The sequence below is a fragment of the Mesocricetus auratus genome, unplaced genomic scaffold, assembly GCF_017639785.1.
Source record: "Mesocricetus auratus isolate SY011 unplaced genomic scaffold, BCM_Maur_2.0 Super-Scaffold_100007, whole genome shotgun sequence".
NCBI classification, from domain to species: Eukaryota; Metazoa; Chordata; class Mammalia; order Rodentia; family Cricetidae; genus Mesocricetus; species Mesocricetus auratus.
The window spans coordinates 54,959,654-54,982,950 of NW_024429191.1; the positions used below are offsets into that span (position 1 = coordinate 54,959,654).

At 49.2% G+C, this 23,297-nt stretch overlaps 1 protein-coding gene and 1 long non-coding RNA gene across 2 annotated transcripts in view; one reads left to right on the plus strand and one right to left on the minus strand.

Moving 5' to 3' along the window:
- The window catches only part of Abr (ABR activator of RhoGEF and GTPase), a 207,944-nt gene that overhangs the window by 62,894 nt on the left and 121,753 nt on the right, over window positions 1-23,297 (minus strand). The window contains 2 exon segments of the mRNA XM_040749167.1: window positions 3,776-3,961; window positions 11,537-11,635. Coding sequence (XP_040605101.1) covers window positions 3,776-3,961; window positions 11,537-11,635 — 285 coding nt within the window.
- LOC121141411 lies at window positions 20,133-21,629 on the plus strand. The gene is made up of 2 exons (XR_005878316.1): window positions 20,133-20,334; window positions 21,263-21,629. It is a non-coding gene; the product is annotated as an uncharacterized LOC121141411 (long non-coding RNA).

Consider the following 23,297-nt stretch of genomic DNA (forward strand, 5'->3'; position numbering starts at 1 on the left):
GGCCCTCTAACCTCTATACGCACATCATGGCTGCCCCCACATCCATAGTCTCTCTCGTGTGCAATAATAATTAATAAAACAATTGAAAATTATATGCAGCTTACAACCTATTTCCATTGGCCAACACTGCTCTTGAGAAGCCTGGAGATGATTGCGCCCAGGGGACCTGAGCAAGGACACTCACAGCCTGCCTCCTCCTTCTTCTTTATGGTAAGAATGGTGAACAAATGCTCAAACACAGGAACTCAGACACACACAGTTCAGATGAATGAACACCGACATGTATCAAAGCCAAGTGGTGACTGAACTGCAAAATGCTTACACATACACACACATACTTGCACATTTTAAAAGTGCACGCAATATCATAAGAATATGAAGTATCAAAAATACAAACTGCCGTCTACACAGCTCCACATCAAATTCCCAGCAAGCTGCTTCAAGAGGAAAAGGGAAAGGAAGAGGAGACTTTCACCTTTACTTATTAATACTTTTTATTTTGCTTATTGTTTATGAGACAGTGTCTCATGTAGCTCAGGCTAGTCTCAAATTCTCTATATAGCCAAAGATGACCTTGAGTTCCTGATATTTCTGTTTACACCTCCCAAGTGCTGGAATTAGAGATGTGTACCATCAGGCCTACACCTGACTCCCTTTTTACTTTTTACCTACTCTTTTATTTTGAGGTAAGGTTTCACTAAGTTGCCCAGTCTGTTTCTCCTGTTTCAGCCTCCTGGCTAAAACGTAGTTTTTATTAGAAAATTTTACTAGGGGAGGGACTGGCAAGATGACTCACCAGCTAAAGGCATTTGCCACACAGCCTGGTGACTGGAATTTGATCCCCCAAATCCATGTAATGGTGGAAAGAGAGAACAGATTCTACACACCCTTCCCCAACTGCCCATATACACTGTACACTCATACAGATGACAACAATAATAGTAACAGCAATAATAATAAAAATGTTTTATAAGAGGGAGGGAGGGGGAGGAGGAGGAAGAAGAGGACAAAACAGAAAAATAAAATAATAGAAAAAGGGGAAACGTCTCTGCTGATTCTAACATCTGTTACTCAGAGCTACAGGCACAGTTGTCTATTATAGTATCCTCTAGATTTTCTGGTTTAAATTTTTTCCCAATGAAGTAGCAACAGGACACAGCTGCTGCAGGTTTCCTTGGGAGCTTCTGCTTCCAACCAAGGTGCTAGGAAAGCGTGCTGCTTCTGGGCCCCACTCAAGATCACTCTGTTCCGCCGGGCATTGGTGGCACACGCCTTTAATCCCAGCACTTGGGAGGCAGAGGCAGGCGGGTCTCTGTGAGTTCGAGGCCAGCCTGGTCTACAAGAGCTAGGACAGCCTCCAAAACTACAGAGAAACCCTGTCTCGGGAAAAAAAAAAAAAAAAAAGATCACTCTGTTCTTTCAGGATACAAAGGCTGGGCAGGGGCCACAGGGAGGAGACCGCCCTTCATGGAAGCTGATGAAGCTGCCCTTGGGACAGGGATACCAGAGAGGAGTATGAACCGGGATGCTGGGGAGGAGAAAGGTCCAAGGAAAGCTCCTGGCTGAGGGCTCAAGTGTACTTTTCTCAGGAGCTCCACACTGCAGGAGACGCCCTTGACAGATACTTCCGAAGTCAGCACAGTCTTGCAGGAAGGGTTCCTGTACCCTCTATTCTCATGATTTCTTTTTCTTTTCTTTGTTTGTTTGCTTGCCTCCTGTATCCCAGACTGGTCTCAAACTCACTAAGTAGCCAAGGTGCCTTTTACCTCCAGAGTGCAAGGATTACAGGTGTGGTTTACCACACCCAGTTTTATTTAGAGAAAGGGACTGACCCCAGGGCTTTCTGCAAGCCAGGCAAACACTGAAGCAGCTGAGCTACACCCTGTTACCACTAGAAAGACAAAGCACGGGGTGGGTTGGGGGGTGTTGCTACCCTCTTGTGACCCAGAAGCCACCTGTGTGCAGGGGTAATGGGCCATGCGAGGTACTTTCATCTCCATAGTTATCCCAGGCTGGAAGGCCTGAGGCCCAGCCTGCCAGGGTCATTAACTGGGAAGTGCAGGTTGCTTGGAAACAGGAGTTTGGCACTGTAGTGATCTCATAAAACAAACAGCAGAGATGCTAATTCCCCTCTCTTGGTAATGGATAATCAAATACCCAGAGACTTCATCTGAAATAAACTGTCTCCAGATGCCTAGCTTGCCCTGGCTCCGCCCAGGCCTCGCCAAGCAGGCAGCCTCAGGGTGGCAGACATCAGTTCACGACGCTGGGGGTTGGGGGCAGTAAGAAGCAAATTCATAACCATACCAGACAAGTGGAGCTAAGACCAAGTACACTGAGTCCGCATGATACAGACAAAGTGGTGAAGCTATGCAGGGGAGCTCATACCTGCAATCCCAGCACTGGAGAGGTTGAGGCAGAAGGAGATTTGCAAATTCAAGGTCAGCCTGGGTTACAGAAACCCTGCACCAAAAAGCAACAGAAGCATGAAACTGGAGAACTCTGCCTCTCCACTCTGGCCACCTGACTTCCCACCAGAGTTCGCTTTCTACACTGTGAAGGCTGAGTAGCGGCTGCCCCATGCCAATCATCTCAGGCGTCTGTGAACAGGGAAAGATGACTAGGTATTTACCATCCCTGAACCATCCCCACAACCAGAAGGCTGGCATTCTGGGAAACAACCCCTCCTGAGTACCTCTTCTTAAAACAGCAGTAATGACAACGGCAACAGCAGCAGGCATTTCTGATTATTAACTCACTCCTGCCAATAATCCAATTGACCCCTCTTTACAGAGGAGGAAGCTGAGAATAGGAGTCAGGGCAAGCTGTCACAGGGCCATCTTTGGCAGAGCTGGGATTCAAACCCAGCTGGCTCTAGCTGTGCTTTTCTCCACAACACTTGGAGTCTTAAAACCATGGCTGTCAGGACACAGGTATCCCTCCTTCAACACTCAAGTTCTCCCCAGCCTCAATCAAGGTCACAATGCATCTGTCCGTCCTTTAATTCACTCATCCACCATTGGGGAGATTCAGGGAGTCTAATGAGAAGAAAATATAGACTGTTCCAGAGTTTATAGGTAGAGCTAGTGAAGGCCATTTTATGTAGACAAAGCCACAAGTCTGTAGAGGTCAGGAAGTGTCTTGGTGTAAAGGGGACTCGGACAGAGCTAGGGGAGACAATGTCTTGGAAGCTTTGGCAGCCAGAGATCTTCTGTGAACATCTTCCAATACTAAGTCTTTGCCCCTCCCCTCTGAGCAGTAGCGTGGAAAACTGGCTGTTGTGCTCTCTGCTCTGGAGATCAACCATTAGTCAGGACCCTATCAGTCCAACTGCTTCATTCTGCAAAGGCAGCACTGGGAAGCAATGGCCTCCCAAGGTCTCAGGTGAGCGGTCCTTCCCCTGAAGCTTGTACACGCTCTTTGTCCAGAGGGACAGAGGACCTGCATCCTGGCAGAGGAAGCTCCATCTCAGTGTTCAAAGAACCCATCCCCCCATACATACAAAAGCAGCATTCCCCCAAAACATTCACACACATTACCTGTTTCTACTCCTATCCCTAGAAGCACTTTCAGGGCTCTGCTAGGATGGGGCTCGGGCTGGGGCTGAGGATCCAAGCCCAGGTGCCTGAAAGAACACAGGCCTAGACTGTCCTCCAAGGACTCAGAGATGACCCAGGCCTCAAGAAGACCAAGAGGGCTACAGTGACCAGTCCTCTCCCAAAGTCCTATTCCAACACCAGTCTGCCATGGAAGCACGACCTCGTGGGAGACTCACCAGCTTCTGGAAAAGGTGGCCCATGGTGACCTGACTGTCCCATTGCTGCACCTTGGGGCAGAGGTTGTCATAGAACTCCTTGTGGATTTCGTAAATATCCTGGATCTTGTAGAATATGGTCTCAATCTGCTGGATGGTGAGCACGGGTTGGGAGGTGGTGGCTGTGGCCTTCAGGGGTTTCATGGGCTGAAGAGGAAGAGGCACAAAATGCAAAGGTGGTTATGAATGAACTAGAGTGTTGTCAGGTCCCAGGCAGATTGTGACACTGATTAACATGTAGTGACGCCCAAGTCCTGCCTAGACAAGGCAGCTGAAGGCAGAGCACCTGAAACATGGTTTCTGCCTCAGATCTGCTGCCACAGGTCCCAACAAGCCATGTGCGAAGAGAGGGAACCTGACAGCAGCAATCTGCCACAGCAGCCAAAGCACATCCCTACCCCATCTGAGCTCACAGCCTCTAGCCCCTGGCTCATACGCGTTCACTGGTCCAGTTAATAGGTCCCTAGTCTCTTCCACAATGGCCTCATGCCCATCATAAGCCTCTTTGTCATGCTTCAGTAGAAGTCTAGCTCCTGAGCTGCTTCCTTTTGAGAGACAGAAAGAGGTTATAGTATGCAGGGGGGTAAAACCATGAAGAGACTCAAGACCAGCTCAAGCCAGGTCTGTAATGGCAGCACTCCAGAGGCTGAGGCAGGAAGACTGCAGGCCAGCCTGGGCAACACAGTGAGAGCCTGTCTCAAAACAATACAAAACAGCTGGCTCACATTCACTGATACCTCAGGTCTCAGCACTTGGTAAGGGGAGAGGAGCAAGGACACCCATGCCACCCTCCTACTTCCCACATCCGTGGCAGACATTGCTAAGCAAGCAGGATCTTTCCCACTGAATGTGGTTTCGGTCTCAAGACTCTTTCTCAATGCCTGTTGACACGAAAATGAAAGCAAGTGTCATCTTGATTATCTGCACCGAGATCATCAGGGCCCACAAGAGGAAGGAGCAGTGATGATGGTAGCTTGGCACCATCCCCAAGCACTGCCTGGGACAATGGGGGCTTTGGTGCATTCTCTTCAGGAAGAGCCTTTGTTATTTTCCAGGTTACCCACAATGAGGCGGGGCACCATGCTGTGTGTCTGTCTGTGGTCCCAGCTGCTCATGAGGCTGAGGCAGGAATGTACAACTATAGGCGTTTGATAACAGCCTAGAAAAACAAAGGGAAACCCCCATTTAAAATTTTAAAGCTGGGTGTTGGTGGTGCACGCCTGTAATCCCAGCACTCGGGAGGCAGAGGCAGGCAGATCTCTGTGAGTTTGAGGCCAGCCTGGTCTACAGAGCAAGTTCCAGGACAGCCTCCAAAACAATACAGAGAAATCCTGTCTCAAAAAACAAAAAAAAAATTTAAAGAAATGAATAAACAAACACTATACTACAGTGGGTCAGTCGGAGATAGGGTATGGAAATATGGGCATGGAGGACACACACATAACCAAAAGAGAGCAGCCTATGTTAGATATGGCTGACATTCTATCTGAAGGCAGTATGGAAAGGGTTCTCCAATAGCCTGCATTTCCCTGCAGACCTAGGAGCAGTGTGGAGATGACAGGGGTCTGGCCTGGGCATACTAGAGCTGTCAACTCTCACAGGATGAGGTCATGAACACAGACTGAGTGAGTGAACTTCTGGAAGTGCTGGCCTGCTGGGATCACCTACATGAAGGGAGGGCAGAGCTATCACTGGCCAGACTGAGTTGGTCACGGGAGCCAGCCCGCCAGCCCACCTGTACTCCATCTTTCTTCTGATGGTGGCTAAGCCCAAATCTGTCCACAAGAGGAAATCTCAAATACCCAGACAATATCTGACTGTGGAATATTCCTTTACACTGTGCGAATATATGCCACTGCGATTGGTTTAATAAGGAAGCTAACTGGCCAGTAGATGAACAGAATAAGGTTAGGCAGGAGAGCTAAACTGAGAATGCTGGGAGAAAGAAGGGTGGAGAGAGGAGAGTCGCCAGCAAACACAGGAGACGCAAGATGGGCATGCTATATTAAGAAAAGGTACCAAGCCATGTAGCAAAGCACAGATAAGAAATATGGGTTAATTTAAAATGTAAGAGCTAGCTAGTAACAAACCTGAGCTATTGGCTGAGCATTTGTAATTAATATAAGTCTCTGTTTTGGTTGTCTGGGAATTGAAAACGTCCTCCAGCATCTGACTTCTGACTTTGTCCTCCACATTCTACAAAGTGCAGACACAACAACAAAGCTGGGGCCAAGAAGATCCCACTGACCCTCTTGACACGAGAGCCAGGTAACCTTCAGTACCAAGTCCTTGCTAGAAAATAGAATGGGAGTCAACCTGGCTCAGGCCAAGCAGTGTGGGCTGGAGCCCAGAGCCTGCCATTTAATAGTTGTGGGCAAGTCACTCCCCATTTCTGGGTGTGTCATCACTTCACTAGCAGAGTCCTGTGGGACTGAAATGGCATTACGTTCTCAAGAGAGCCAATAAGAAGATCAAGCCTCAAAAGGCACACATTACATATGTAGGGCCGGGAGAGAAATCTCCGTGGTTAAGATTGCTTCTTGCTCTTGCAGAAGACCTGGGTTCAGTCCTCAGCACCAAATGATAGCTCACAACTACTTGTGCACAAGTGGTACACATAAACTCATGCAGACATGTACGTGTACACATAAAAATGATAAAATATTTTAAAACACAATAAAGTATCTAGTACATGTTTGGCATATAGAAGACAAATAATATTGTTATTCATCCTGTGAAAAATGAAGCAAGTGCCAGACACAGGGCCAATCCCCAACACCCAGTGGTATGCCTGGAACACATACAATCCCAGTCCTCATGGGGTTTCCAGTCTAGTAGAGGAGACAAATGAAACACAAGTAAATGACCCAGCATCTAATTATACCCACCAGTAAGTGCAATGAAGAAAATATGGAGAGGACCCCCTGAGGCAGGATGGTCAGACGGCTTCTCCAAAGAGGAGACATTTACTCTGAGATAGAAACAAGGAGGCTTAAAGGGACTATACTCATCGTGATTTCCTTGATGGCTGATCTGGAGACAGAAACAGGCTTGGTGAAAGACAGGGTGAAAGCCATCAAGCCTATGTGCAGTGAGCAAGGAGAAGAGAGGGGATGAGGCAGGGCTGGATGGATGATGGGAGGGCATTCACGCAGAGGGGAGTACACCCTTGACCACACAATTGACCGTGCAATGACCCATTCTGCAGAGGAAGTTATGGAAGTCTAGTATGTGGGTGATCATTTTGATGATCCCTGATCTCCTTTCTTAAGAACATTAGGCTCTATTTGAAAAATGGGCTGAAATAAATCAAACAACTTGGTAGCCAGTGTGAGGCAGGATAATCCCAACCTGAATTATAAATCCGAACCAAGTGGTTCCAAGACTGCACTGGAGCAGCTAAGTTAAGGCTTCATAGAGGAGGTACAAGTAATGAAGCCTCTGAAGCTGGGGAGAGCTGAGAGCTGCATGAATACACAGACACAGGAGCAGAGGGAACCAGGAGAATGGCATGGTGCTCTCCCATGCCCAGGTGGAAAGACACAGGGGACTCCCCTGCAGATGTGACATACATGGTGACTTTTCATCTCTATCTAAGACCCAATCTCAGCACTCAGGAGGCAGAGGCAGGCAGATCTCTGTGAGTTCAAAGCCAGCCTGGTCTACAGAGAGAGCTCCAGGATAGGCTCCAAAGCAATACAGAGAAACCTTGTCTCAAAAAAACAAAGACCCAATAGACAGGTACAAATTGTCACTTATACCCAAAACCACTTATCCTTGTACCTTGGTACAAGCCCTACTGTGAAAGGAGCAAAGAAATCAGGAGAACAGTCCTGGGAAGGTTAAGATTTCTCAGAAGTCGGCTGCTGGGGAAGCACACACTGGTCTACCTCCTACGTCAAGACAGGCCCAACAGCTCTGCTTCCTCCTAAACTTCCCACTGTCTACAAAAGGGGAAGAAAAGCACTCTAGCCAGGACCAGTCACATGGACAGCCTGCACTGGAGGCATGAGACTTTCTCACAGATGAAGGACTTTGGCTCCCACCCCCATTCTCCACGGTGAAGGGGGAAGGGCTGGCTGGTCCTCAGTTATTTTTTATCTGAAGACTCACATACAGGTCTCTGGGCCAGGAGGGGCTCAAAGGCCAGTCCCCTCTTACTGAGCTTTGACACAACATTGCCATTAGGGCCAGGGAGCTAACACACCAGCTACCTCCAATTCTCCTCCCTGGTCCAGCTGGATAGCAAGGCTGAGAGAGAGGCTGTGAGAATTCTTAGTGAGAAGCCCTGGGTAACCTCAACTCCGACCCTGGGAGCCTCTCCTGAAGACAGGGCATGGCCAATCCTGACCTCACAGGGTCAGTCTGCTTCATCCTCCAGCAAGTGGCCTTTCGAAACAGGAGAAGAAATCTGCCCACTTCCTCCACCCCCTGCCCGTGAAGGCTTGGCCCCTGCCAGGCCCAGTTACTAACTTAGCCTTGGTTGCTTCTTGGAGCTCAGGGAGGAGGTCTGGTTAACCTACCACACAGATAAGCAAGTGGAGATGTCCTAGGACTATGAAATCGGACAGAAAATAGTTAAGATGGAGGGCTAAGAGGAGGCGATGGGGCTAGCTGTGGCAAACTATGGCCCTAAGGTGAGATGGACTGTAGGCAACAGCCCACAAAGGTACAGAACATATGCAGAACTACAACTCATTTAGTATTTTCTTTTACAGCCTCTCACCCCCAACCGTGGGCTCAGACCTCACGAGTAACAGACAGGCATCAGCAACAGTGACTTCAAGATTACTAATATGCTGGGAACAGAGCCCTGTGTGGCTTTCCTCTGTGTGCTGTCCCTGTCTGCCTGTGTGCACACACAGTCTGAGGTACGCAGGCCTAGTCCTTTGTACACCAGGAAGTACTGAGGGGAAAACAGACACTTTGCACTTCCAAGTCATTTTCCATTTTGAAGTCACTCCCTGCGGGATAAGGGGATCTGTGGCTAAAAGGAGGGGGAGAGAAAGACCAAGAAACAGTTTTGCCTTTAAGCTAGACCACCCAGGAGAAGCAGCAGTGAGCCCCCGGGTGGCTGAAAGGGGAGGCCTCCCAATCTGTGAAGGAAGGAGGGACTGAGTTCTTATCTTTCAGGTTTGTCCTGGGAGCTAGAGACTGAGGAGAGCCCAGCCCACCCACTCCCTGGGCCTCCCAGCAATAAATCTTCCCACCTGTCTCTCCTGAGAGGCCAGAGTGAGCAGGGTAGGAATGGTGGGTGTGCAATCACACGGTAGTGCCTTTGGGTAGGAGCTGTTAAGAAGGTGTGGCAGGGAGACCTCATCCTGGCTCCTGAAACTATCTTTGCCCAGAGGAGAACATCTGATGAAGGAGGTTGGAATGTAAGAGAGGCATGCCACTCAGAGGTACCTCTCTTCCTCCACTGGGGTGTGTATGTGGGGGAGGGGAGCCCAAAGCCTCCTGCAGCCTCTGGAATGCTGGGATTACAGGCACGTACCATTACATCCAGCAAGACACTGATTTTCAAACTCACTGTGATCTAGAACACAGGAGATGGAAGCAGGAAGATAGTTCCAAGTTTGGGGTCAGCCAAACTACATAGCAAGACCCTGTGTCAAAACCAAACCAAACTGGGTGGTGGTGGTGCACACCTTTAGTCCCAGCACTCAGGAGGCAGAGAGGCAGGAGGATTTCTGTGAGTTTGAGGCCAGCCTGGTCTACAAAGCAAGTACCAGGACAAGCTCCAAAGCTACACAGAGAAATAGTGTCTCTAAAAACCAAACCAAAACAAAGCACCCCCACAAAACCAAAAAGAACACAGGAGCCTTCACCTGTCTTTGCTCAGCTCTGTAGGAATAGTCACTATGCCACCACAGGCCCTTTTCTAAGAGCTGAATACAATTCATGAACCCAGATTGCAGACGGAAACAATGAAGCACACAGTGTTCTTACTGTGTGCAGGTAAGGTGGGCACTGGGGCTCACAGCCAGGCAGTCTGGTCCTCTTCAGATCGGCATTCCGCCAGCAATACAGTTTTGGATTCAGCCACCCCAGGTCTGTCTACTATCTTTAGTACCCAGAACTGTACTAGGTCCTAAAGGATGACCTGATCTTTTCAACCCAAAGAGAGGTGTCAACTGTTTTGCTACCATTAGTTAGCTGTGGTCATCCACGCTCTGAAAATACCAGTGTGTGTTTGGACTTTTCAAGGCAGAGGCCGTGCTACATGACTTTTATTATGGTATACAGCTAACATCATTCAACTTTATTAATTATTGTTAATAACTTATTGTACCTAATTTGACTATAGGTTTGTAGTCATAGGAAAAATACATATGATGTATGATGACATTCTTTTTTCAATCTGTTTTAAAATGCTGATTCAAACCTCCACATTTTCACAGCACACCAAGGGGTTGAGATGCAGAGTTTGGAAACAATGCACTATCCCTGCTATTAACAGCAGGGTAAGGCTGTGTCTTATTCTAGCTCTAGATTCGGACCAGGCTCTTTCCTATCTGCCACTGTCTCCCATTTGGAAATCATCACTGGGCTTATTAAACTACCAAGAAGATTCTAAAGCAAGCTCAGGACAGCATCCCGCAAAGTAGCTTTATTTCAATAGCCATTCCTTGGGTAATGAATGTCAAGACAATGAATGACACCTTATATCACAGCAAGTATATAAATGTCATCTTACTTAGGAGGACCACCTTCTACTGATCTACATTTATCTCTGATTCTCCAGGGCTTTTTATTTGTTTGCTTGCTTGCTTGGTCTTTTTATGTGTCGTCCGTCCCTTCTTCCCCCCACCTCCCCACAGGGTTTCTCTGTGTAGCCCTGTCTGTCCTGGAACTTGCTCTGTAGACCAGGCTGGCCTTGAACTTGCATAGATCTGTCTGCCTCTGCCTCTGCCTCCCGAGTGCTGGGACTAAAGGTGTGTGCCGCCACCACCACCATCCAGCATCTTTTTAGTTTTTTGAGATGAGGTTTGGGGCTGGCCTGAAACTCATTATGTAGCCCACACTGGCTTCAAACCCATGATGATCCTTCTGCCTCAGAATTTCTTTTTAAACAGTGTTTCATGCCATCTGACTGCACAACACCCAGATAAAAGAATTTACACTACACAATCACTCTGCATAATACCCAGACGCATCTAATAAGCACCTTCCTCAAAGGCAAACGTGTCTGTGTGGCGTTTTCATCTCTGGAGAATGTTTTAATAATCACCACCCAATCTGATTCACACAACACCACCTTCATCTTTACCGGGAGCTCAGGCTGGTGTAACGCTTCTGAGCCACAGCACTTTTAAAAACAGACATCTTCCAGCTCTCATTTCCCCGACAGAGAGCCTCCAGGACAGGGCTAATGGTCTCCTTCCCCGGGGAAGAGGAAGGACTTGGACCTAGGATGGTGAGGAGTCTCAGCTTGATTGACTGGTGTTGGGGAGACAACAAGGTGCCCATCAGCACACAGTGGTCTGTCGGTTCACACCACAACTTCACAGTCATCACGATCGACGAGGGCACTTGCCCTCCCACAACTGTCTTTTCCTGCTTCTCAGGGCAAGGTCATGAAGAGGCGGCAGTGACCGACGCAGCCCTCAGAGGCCCAGCTGTGAACAGTGCAGGCCTGGTGCCCATCCCGTACGAATACCAAGAGCAGTTATAGAGCACTGCACTGGCTAGGAGGGACCAGCCCCTCCTTCAGGTACTCACCAGTAACAGAGCTTCCAGCTGATTGATGTAGATCTCTTCACTGGCCAGAAAGCCTGAGAGAACCAGCTTCCTCATCTCCAGGCCCTTCCCTGCCTCCACCTGCAAGGAAGCAAGCCAAAAGTCAACAGCTCATGAGAACAGCACCACAGCTCAAGACACTTGCTCTTTTAACCAACATGTTCACAGGTGATCAAAAGCCATAGGATTAACATTATTATTGCTGTTTGTTTTCACACAGAATCCCATTCTACAGCCCAAGCTGGTCTGGAACCCACAGCAATACTACTGCCTCAACATCTCAAGTGCCGAGGGGATACAGACATCCTTTCACGACTGAGGTTGAGCCTGGAAACATGGGACAGAACAGCGAAGGACAGGACACCCCCACCACACCAGAGGAAGTGATACATAGATTGAGACAGGGTTAGAGTGAAGGGGACGGAAATGGGTATGGGAGCTCTGGCCTGGTGGCCACTTGTGCTGGGGTCTTCCTGTCCTAGGGACTCAGCACCATAACAGGTGTTAGCTGTGGTCCGCCCACGCTTACCTCAGCCATTCCTCATGGTGTAAGGCACAGACCCATGCTAGATTTCCCTCCCTCTTGAATTCCTGTTCCCTTGTGGTGGCGATCACACCTTGTTCAGCCTGGATGCACCATCCAACACAGTGGTTGGTACACAGAAAGCATTACAACTTTACCTCCAGCGAAAAGCATGCAATTTTCACCATGCAGGGCCCTCAAACTTTATTTTTGGCTGCTCTTCAGTCTTCCCCCTCCCCTCTGCCATGTTTGGAAGCTTCCTTGGCTAACTCCAGGACTGAGTCCTCCCACCTAAATTCTCCTAACTGACCACTGAATCCTCCCTCCCTCCAGCCCACTTCAGTAAAATCAATCTCCCAAGACACCTTCTTTTCAAAATTTAATATAATACTGTAAAATGCAATTAGGAAAGATAGTTTCACTTATCTGTTCAGTCAACAAATAGTTACTGAATACACAGCAGCCCCCAGGGCTACAACAGGAAGCAAGAATAGCCCTAGCCCTGCTATCACCTGGTTTATAATCTAGCAGGAGAGAAAGACAATGAAATCAACAAAGATAAGCAAATAAAGAGGACGTAAACTGTGACTTGGACTGCAGCATAGTTTACTTAAATGCCTGCAGTGGCCTCAGGGTCTTCTTGACCTCCCAGTCTCTTCCAGGGCCAAAGCCTAGCAATTTCTGCCTTCCCAACAAGCAAGTCATACTCAGGCCTTGAAGCTGGGTTCTCCCAGCTGACAGTGCCTGATGCGCTCTTCCCTTGGCTAAGTGACATCTCTTCTTAAACAGTACAGCTGAATGAAGTCTCACTTCCTCCCCATCCTCAGCAACTAAAACCTGCATAGCCTTGAGGTTACCTGCCTGGCTAGTGGGTGTTGGGGAATATTATTGTAAGGTGTGTTACTTTTGTTTATGTTGCATTTGTTTAACTCTGTGGAGCTGTGTTACTTTGCCTGTCTAAAATACCTGATGGTCTAATAAAGAGCTGAATGGCCAATAGCAAGGCAGGCGAGAAAGACAGGCAGGCTGGCAGGCAGAGAAGATAAATATGAGGAGAAATCTGGGAAAGAAGAGAAGAACGAACAAGAGAGGAGGAGGAAGAGGGGGAGGGGGAGAGAAGAGGGAGAAAAGGGGGAGGGGAAGGCAGGGGAAGGGAGGACTACAGGGGACAGCCAACCAGCAAGCCACTGAGTAAGAAACAAAGGTATACAGGAATAGAGAAAGATAAATGCCCAAAGGCAAAAGGTAGACAGCAGCTGGGCTGTGGAGTCGCTCACCTTTATTTAGTTCCAGCACTGGAGAGGCAGAAGCAGGCAGATCTCTGTGAGTTCAAGGCCAGCCTGGTCTACGGAGTGAGTTCCAGGACAGGCTCCAAAGCTACACAGAGAAACCCTGTCTGGAAAAACCAAAAATAAAAAAAAAAAAGAAAAAGAAAGGAAGGAAGGAAAGCAAGAAAAGAAAAGCGGGCAAGAAACAAGCCAAGCTAAGGCCAGGCATTTCATAGGTAAGAATAAGCCTCCATGTGTGATTTGGGAGCTGGATGGCGGCCCCCCAGGCCCCTACAAGAGTCAAGAGTAAAACATCAGACTACAAGTGGGTGATATCCTTCAGGCCTTTGCAATAACCACATTGCACTCTTCTTCCCACGATAAGTCTCACTCCTGAGTCACGCCTAACCTTTACTAAGAAAGGCTTTTAACTCCTCTCCATACTTGCCTTTCGGCCCTCAGGCACCCACACTGAAGTGGGTTCTGCATTTCCCATTACACAGTAGAAACATGAGACTGCAAAGAGGGATCCACCTCAGGTCCTCCTTTCACCCTTGGGATGACCTCCTCCCTCTCCTCCATCCTTTCCAGCTCTCTTCTGGGCATCAAATGCACACCTTAACGTGAGCCAGAAAAGCATATCTATCAAGCTACCAGGAGTCCCTCGAGTCACAGAGAAAACCCATGCCAGTGTCTCTGGAGGCTTCCCAAAGGAGTATCCTTCACACCTTTTCCTGAGTGGTTCAGATGTCTGAAGGCTACAGGCCCCCAACTCTCTGAAATGTCTTGCCCTAGAGTATGAATGACTTCACATAGATGTCCACATGCAGCTCCCTCAAACCACTGACTGTAACTTTAATGACTAAGGGACTTGGTGGGTAGAATTAAGGATAAGATTCCTGGATTACCTAAGTGGGCCCTTAGTAGTCACAGGGTCCTTATAAGAGGGAAGTAAAAGGGGAGGCAATGTGACAATGAGGTCGAGGGGTCAAGGCTAAATTGCTGGCTTTTAGGATAGAAAATGGGACCTGTAGCCAGGGAATGTAGGGGAAAGGTGAAATGGATTTATTCGCCAAGAGTTTCCAGAAGCTATGCAAATCAAGGCTGCTTTCTAGCTGTAAATTTGTGGCGATTTGTTTCTGGCAGCAGTAAGAACCCAGTACAAAACTCACATTAAGGAAGGACAGTTACTTACTGATGGCTTCACAACTGCCAGGACCTGTGCTAAGTGTTCTTCCAGGGTATCTCACAATCTGGTAGGTGTAACAACCGGGGCCCAGAGGGTGCAAATGGCCAGCTGCTCGGAGACATCCCAGCCTCCAACACACCCTGGGTATGAGTCAGATCCACAGTGACCTTCCAGCTGCTTCCCAACTGACCTGCACTTGCCCTCACACTGCAGACTCGGCTCCCCTGCTGACCTCATTCCTCACAGCTGGGATTCACCTGAGTATTTGGCAAACACCTTGTAGAGACTCTGGAAATCTGGCCATCTGCAGGCCCTTCTCTGAAGAAACCTCCTTTCTCCGTGGAGCAAAACCCCTCCCTGCCTCATAACAGTTCATTTTTAACAAGACCCTCACCTCATAATCCTATCCTTAAGACTGGTTTTGAGATGAGATCTTTAGAAGACTGGATCTTAAAAGGTAACAATCAGTCACACACCCACTCTGGGCCACACTCCTAAAATTCAAGCTAGGATGGGTGTAGGCACCTGGGAGTTTGGTGATGTGAAATTAAGCTCTGTAAATTTTACTCACAGTAAGTCTGTTGCTCAGTTAGTACTGAAGAGATTTCCATCTTTGGGCAAGGGGTGGCTTTCTCGAGATCATATATATTTCTGCTTTGGGACAATCAGGAAATAGTCGTACCTGGTTCTTTAGTTACTGCCCAGTTTCTTTCATCTTACAATGTACTCAGTAACTTTAAATAAATAAATAACTGTAAATTCACAACTGTTTCTTCAGTCCTTATGGGCGATTTGTTTGTCTCATAAAATACCAGGGCTAAACACTCATTTCTTCCTTCACTACAGCATGCTGGACATTGGTAATAAATGTGGAGACGCCTGTTCTCAGCACGTTTTCCAGAGATGCCCATGTGCACCAAACCTCCTGAGCAAAAGCTCTACCACACAGGATAGCTGTCACCTCTTTCTCTCCAATCTGGGCTTACAAATTGCGGCACTAGTGACCCCCGTTATCCCCAGCAGTTTACAGTCTGCTTAGGCTGAAAGTTTGTCATCTCGAGGCTGCGGAATCAACACACCAGGTCGCTACAGTAGTATCTATTGATAAACTGTGGCCAGCTCTGGCCTGGGCTTCCGCAGTGTTCAGGGGCTAAATATAAAAAGCCTCCTAAGGTTTGGGTCTAGGCCAAGTCAAGAAACAATCTTTCCACGGCCCTTTATCTTTTCCAAGGCAACAGTGAGGGCTGAGCAGGCAGGGCAGCTCTCGCTGTGCTTTAAAGCCACAAGCTAAGCAGCAAGGGTCTTAGCAGACAGCACAACAGCCCATGAGCCACATCAGTTTGCACTCAGCACAGCTGGCCCGCCACACCTAGGAGTACAGTACATGGAGTCTCTCCTCTCCCCAGGTGTCCCTTCCCTTGGAGGCCAATCTTCGTGTTCCACCTTCAAGCTGCCTACAGCCTTGGGCAGATTCACATACTCCACACATGTTTAAGAACCTCAGTTGCTCATATACTACCATTACAGCCTTGCAGCACTGACGCGTTACTTAATATCATTCTTCACAACTGATTTTTTTTTTAGAGAGTCTTTCTATATGGCCTCAGATTTGTACTCCTCTGTCTCTGCCTCCAAGACTGAGATTATAGGTATGCACCACTAAACACAGCCAGTGCTGATTCTCTGTCTTTTTTTTTTTTTGGACACAAGTTCTCACTATGTTGACCTGGCTGGCCTTGAACTCACAGAGATCCTCTAGCCTCTGCATTAAAGGCGTGCTCTACAGGCCCTGCCAAGTATTGACTTTTTAAAATACACAGTCTTATCCTAAACCTTATATCAAATCATAGGAATGATGTATGGATCCTATTTTTCCCTCATCTACATTAAAACATATATATCAAGGTGTCACCCCTCAGGCCCTTACTTCAGGAAACACCAACGGGATGATGGGCCTCCCCACTGCAAAGGTGCTGGAGCCTAAGAAAAGCAGGAGGGACCCGAGCGAGTGGCTGAACAGGAAGGCAGGCATTTCAGACAACCCATTCTCTTTAGGCACAGAAGGATACCTGAAGAGTTAATATGGAACACAAAAGGGCTTTTTATTCCTGACAAATGAGTTTCTTGAAATAGCAGCTTCCACCAGGCTCCACCCATCAGCCCTATCTACCTTTAAATAGAACTGTGTGAAAATCTTTTTAGAAAAGTATGCACCATTTTACAGATGGGATGTGGTGTTGATGTCAGTATCTGCATTATGAGTTTACAGATCGTTAACTCCTCAAAGGAAGCAGGGTTGTGTGTGAGACACAATTTGCAGCTACGGCTCCGGAGAGAACTGCCAGGCAGCTTTGCATCTGTCCCTTAGGAAGATGAAGCACCTGGAAATTACAGTGAAAGCAGGATTGATTTATAAGGCTGGCAGTTGGGCAAGTGCACAGCAACACAACTACTGTTTAAGGTAAGTACTCCTGAAGTAAAGTAATAGCAAAGAGCAAATTGCCTTGGATTCCTCCCAGCTGCCATGGAGGAGTGAGCCAAGATCATCTGCAGCCAGGACATCGAGAGTGAGAGCATCACCCAGAAAGGCCCCTTGGTCCCTGCACACATGCATGTGCATACATACATATTCTTGGTCCAGTACTGACTCAATTAGAAGTGTCTTTCTCCTCCTCTGAAACTGGGTGCCTTTTGTTGTTTATGTTTCTGAAACAGAGTCTACTCATAACCCATACTGACTTGGAACTCACTATGTAGCTCAGGCTGGCCTTGAACTGATGCTCCTCCTGCCTCAATGCCTCCCCCCCGCCCAGGTTAGTATTACAGGTAGTCACCACCACACCTGGATGCTGGTGTTCTCTGGTCAGAATGCATCTCACAGCCTGACTGCTTTCTTTCTCTACTCTCCTGGCCGTGTGAACTTGATCCTTGACTCTGTGAGAAAGGACCATGCCTTGTTCACTTGTCTCCTCCATGGTACCAGGCTGCGTGCTTAGGCTAGAAGACAACCTGACAGCACTTACTCAATGAACTGATGGGCTTGCCTTTCACTTCTCTGCAGCCCGGGTCTAAGGCCAAGCCTGATGAAGAAAATAGGTGTTGGAGAGGTATTCCAGATGAGCAAGAAGCTCCCAGGCTGAAGCTAACTCCAGGGGAGGGGAGGGAAGGAAAAGAAAGGAGAGGAAGGGCTGTATCTAGGCATCATGGGACGACCTGGGAGGAAGGATGACTTCAGGCATGGTGTGTGTCCCTTTGACAACCATGTGCCACCTATCAAGAACACCCTTGAGATGAAATAAGGCCAGGAATCTAGTATAGCTTTTGCATATCCCAACAAACCTCAGTTATTCCAAAAATTCTCACTGGTCCCAGCCATGCAGTGGTCAGTGGTGAGCACAAGGAAGTTGTATTCCACAACCCAGAGAAAGGATGTGCCTAGGAGCAGCATGAGTGGTACTGATGTCTGTGCTGGGAGGGCTTCTAAGACAAGGTTTACCAGGAACCTCATCGACTGGCTATCTCATGACTACTGATCTCCCAGAATGCTCCTCGGATCATAAAGAGGCTGGTCAAAACCTAAGTACAGAGGTCTTGTGGGTCCAAGGAGGGACATGACTTACTCTGGTACTCTAAACTAGCACCAGATTACCAAACAGAGATGAGGTGTCAGCATCCCACTGCAGCTCCCACCCCAAGCCTGCAGCCATTACTCCACCCAAGCCCACATATTTGCCACCTACCTAACCTGGGTCTGCAGTCTATTTTTAATCTCCATTAGCTCCTTCTTGGAGTCACACACAGTGTGGGTAGGGCAGGGCGGTGATCATCTCACGGTAAGGGAAGACTCAGGGAGTCTCAGACACCTAGTCCTAGTAATGCATTGAACACCACACCCTCCGGGGCCCATGTGGTTAGGTAGCTAGCTTTGCTGTGTGCATACTCCCTGCTACAGTGCTCACAGGCCCTCCCTCCAGGCATAGAGGAGAGAAATGATAGGCTGTGGCTAGAGTTCTTAAAGGTAGGCATAGGCGAGAGATAGACCAATGTATTGCTCCCTGCCAGAGCTGGCATTTCCCAGGGGGAGCTGTGCCCCTGGAGAAAGGAAGAACAGGGAAGAAGGCAAAAGTATTGGCAGTTTCTTCCCTACCTTTCTAGGAGCTCTGCTCTGCTGCCGGTTACAACCCAAGAAGTGGGCCAATCCTGCCTATGCCCACCCTGGGGAAAATGCTCACCCACCTGACAGCCGTTCCCGACCCCTCTCCAGCTGACTCAATTATTTTCCTTCAAGAAAACCCAAGTGACCTCAGACTCTTGATCTTCCTAAATGACCACTTGCATTAGTCAAGACGCACCAAGTCGCCAGTCTCCTCCTTGAAAAAGGGGTAGCTTCCATGGCCACACTTCACAAATGCCCTTATCCTCTGGTTGCCACGGAAACAATGAATTATTGCCCACCAGTTTCAGCTCCTCTGGGGGCAATAGAATCACATCAGTGACAGGCCACCAGGTGACTCATGTCACTGCCAAAAAGATCCCCTAACACAGCTGACTGAGGGGAAAGCCAGCAGTCACTGCCCCTGAGGACAACTGGTGCAGGGTGAGCAGGCGCTCCACCTCTCCCTCAAGAACAGCTGCTGAGAGAGCACAGCCCTCAATCCTCTGGCAGGAACGTACCAGCCCATCTCATGCTGAGTTAGGCTCTTCCACTCAGCCATGAGGCTTGCGCACATATCAGCCATTTCTCTCCAAACACGGCTTCAGCATCAGTCATAGCTGCCGGCCCTGCCCCCTCCCCACAAGCATCCAGGGCGTGTCACATTCCCACCTTCACAGCCACCAAGAAGGGGGACCCTGAGCCAGGGCTGGTCGGGGTTCCCAGTTCACACTCCTCCAGGAGAAACACATCTTCATCCTCCAGAACCTTGTCCAAAAAGCCTATTGCCTCCTCTTCCTCTTCCATGGCAGCCAGAGCCGCAGAGGGCAAACAGGAAGCAGGGTCCACGCAGCGGCAGCAGCAGCGGCAGCAGCCACCGCGCGCCCCAGCAGGGAGGCAGGCAGGGGACGGGCGGGCGGGGAAGAGCTCAGGGCAGGCCTACACCAGCATGTTGGCCTCCGCGGAGTCTGTCCTGGCACCTGGCCACCGGCTCACGATGAAAGGCTCCATTATAAACCTTTTCCTGCTGCCGCTTTCCAGCCGTCCTGCGCGCCGGGCCCGCCTCCCGTGCGTCCCCACCCTGCGAAAGGGGAAGCGGGGCCTCCAGGCAGCCACTCGCGGGATGTAAGCTGGGCAGGGGCGGCAGCCAGTGCCCTCCGCGGTCCGTTCCTTCTCTGGCCGCCGCTCGGCTAGTCCCAGGTCCGCGGCCGGGCTCGTCTAGGAGCCCCGCTGCTACGCAGTCGGCCACACAGAGCCCGCCCTTTCTGGACCCGGAGGCCGATTGCTCCAAATGCACAGGAAACGCACGTCTTGACTTGCGAGGTGGAGCTGCTGGTTCCCTCTGTGGTCACCGGGCGGGCGAGCGGCTGGCGGAGGCTTCTGGAGCAGAGGAGGAGGGAGGGAGGAGGCCGCAGACAGGCCGGGCGGGCGCGGTGGGGGGTGGGGGGAGGTCTGCTTCCCAGAGACAAGCTTTATTTACAACTTCTCGTCGGAGCCCTCCAGCAAGGGGGAGCAGGAGACCGGCTACCCCAGAAGCCACCTTTCATCCACTCAGACCATGTCCCCGTGGGATCATCACAAGTCAGAGCCCCCTTCGCACCTCGGCCTCAGGCTCCAGCACCTTCACGGAGGGGAGGCCCACTGCCGGTGAGAAACCGCAGTTGCCATTGCAGCACGGTAGAGTAAACACGGCTTTGTACTTGTACAGAAGGGGACTAGCCTGCCTCATGCTCAACTGGAGCATAGCGCCAGACAGGGTCCTAAGCACGTGTCAATGGACACCACGGGCCAAGCCACATAATGGTCAGGTGCTGCTAGCAATGCCACTTCCTTTGAATACTTCCGTGCCACACAAGGGGTGAGCCAGCTCTACAAGGCCAGGACACTCTTGGACAGGTGGCGTTATCCACCCTCCATGCTACTAGACTGCTTCCCTCTCTTCCCTCAGTGTCTTCCATATTCCTGAACCCAAATTCATGCAGGGGTGAGGCTCACATCCCAGTCCCCTGACCCTAAGAGACACACACCCATGGGGGAGGAGTCTAGAGCCAGTTGCAGAAACTCATTCACAACTCAACAGCCAAGGCAACTGTGACACATCTTCAGCACTCATTCAAAGTTCAGGTAAGGCAAGCACCATGCCACAGAGGGCCAAAAGGAGCTGAAGCCCCAGCTAATTAATGTTCCCCACAGGCAACACAGACTCAACGTTTGCAAAATCTGTGTTCTTTATGGTTTTAGTTTTGTTTTGAGGCAGGATCTGTGTGTAGCCAAGCTAGACTTGTTTGCTCTTTTGTTGTTTTTATTTTACTGTACTTTATTTTACTGGACATGTATGATTGTTTTGCCTGCCTCTGTGTGTGTGTGTGTGTGTGTGTGTGTGTGTGTGTGTGTGTGTGTGTACACCAATGTGTGTCTCATGCCTGGGTCAGAAGACATCAGATCCCCTGGAACAGTAGTCAGGTTGTGAACGACCATGTAGGTGTTAGGAACTGAACCCAGGTCCTCTGCAAGAACAGCAAGTGCTTCTAACCACTGAGCCATCTCACCAGCTCCCTATAACTGTTTTTGACAGAGAGTCTCTCTGTGTGGTCCTGGCCATCCTGGAACCAGCTATGTAGATCAGGCCTGGAACTCAGAGATCTGCTTGCCTCTGCCTCATCTTGTGTTATCATGCACAGGGGAAAATACGAATGCTTAAATAAAATGTCTTGACTTTAAAATGAAAGCAAGTAATTTTACATTTTTAAAAAAGCATAGCACACTATAAACCACATCTTTGCTCCGAGCTAGGCTTAAGGATGGCCACACTGCCTTTATTCTTGCAACTGGTTGTTAGCTGTGGTTATGTGGGAGGAGTTTCCCCTTAGTGTCCCGCTGACCCATCTTCTCTTAGAAGATTTGGCAGCCTGGAATAAAACTCAGCTTCATATACCAACCTACAACTTTATCTTTGTAAATCTGTGTAACAGATGCCACCAACCAGGTGGTGCAGAGTCCGAATCTGTCCATCAAAACCTCACCTGCCTTTTATGACCAGCCTTTCATGCACAACACAGTAACTTGTCAGTGGCAACCATATGGCCACAGGGCAGAGTCAAACTGTTGAGGTCATTTCCAAAGGAAGGCTAACTGTCCCAGCTGGGGCCTACCATGTCAACCCCTCTCTACTCTATTGGGCACCTTAGCTGAGAAGCAGCATGTAGAAGGCCGGGGGGGAGGGGGGAGATAAAAGGGAATGAATATAGTTCCTTATCTTCTTATTCATTAAAAATTTTTCTGGAACTCTGAAGTCTGGGAGAGGTTCTTGTCATTCTGTCAATAATAGAAAACCTGCCCTCACCAGATGCAGGTTCCAACCTGTCACCAAAACTCAAACAGACTGAGAGATATGTTGGGTTCTCTAGGATCTGGGCCAGTCCGGGTCTATCCCACCAGGGTCCTGCAAAGACATCTCCTACCCATTATCCACTACTTTCTCTCTCAGTCCTGTTTTGCTCTGGCTGAGTTATAAATAACCAAGACACATTTGAAGGGCCCTCTTAAGCCACAATTCCTCATTTGGTTTGGGCGGGTAAGGCTGTTCCCATGGTTTGGGAACAGCCAAGCTTGGTGTTCCCTAGGATACAAGTGTGCCAGCTCAGGGCCCTATGTTACAGGTTCTTCTGTCTGCTACCCTGTGGCCTCTCCGTGTGCAGCGTGCAGTGCCCAAACTCTCAGAGCAGCAGGCAGCACGGGACTACAGGGTCCTTCTGTGCCCCTACTGCCAACCTGAGAAAACTTGAGGCACCTTGGAGCAGTCTAATTTTAGAGTACCTTACCGTCTCCACACTCCTACTCATAGTAGATTCAGCACCCACTTCTTCTCTAAACCCCTGAACCTCACAGAAGCTGCTCCCCAAACATCCAAGGCTTAAATTACCCCACCCGTTCCAAATGGTTGGAAATTCCAGTGAGTAACAAGAATGTCCCCTTCAGTGGACACAGAGGCTCCACTCACAGGCCCTCAGTCCTCCCTCTGGAGGGGAAGTGACTCATAAATCCCCAGAGTGCTCCCTCCCTTTCCCTCTCAAATGTTCAAGAAGGCCCCAGACCTAGGTTTCCTCCCTACTTTGATTGCTCAGCCTGGTTCCAGACCATTTTCTCCAGAGAAACAGTAACTATGAACCCTCTGATTTTCTCAAAGTCCTCAAGCCTCTGGGGCCACACAGTGGTTTTAAGCTGATCTCTCCTCCTGCCTCCTGTACACGTGAAGTCATGGCTCAGGCCCTATCTCACAGCCCAAGCTCCCATCCTTTGGGGAACTGATCCCATCTCACTGTTCTGCCAATTGGCACACATCGCCACCTCCAGGCCTGAGACTTGCATAGGCAGCTGGATCTCCTCACCTGGAAGTCAGAGCAGCAACCCCCTCAGCTCCTCAAATCCAGACCAGTGAGTCCCTCCTCTCCCCACACCAGTTTCCCCTTCTGCCTTGAGACTTCCATCAGTGGGCTGTCAGCTTGTGGCTCTTTGTGCCCATGGCCCCACACATCCCTTTTACTAAATTCTTTGGTTCTTCAATCTTTCCCTCTTCCAAACCACAACCCAACTAGGCTTTGCAACACCTC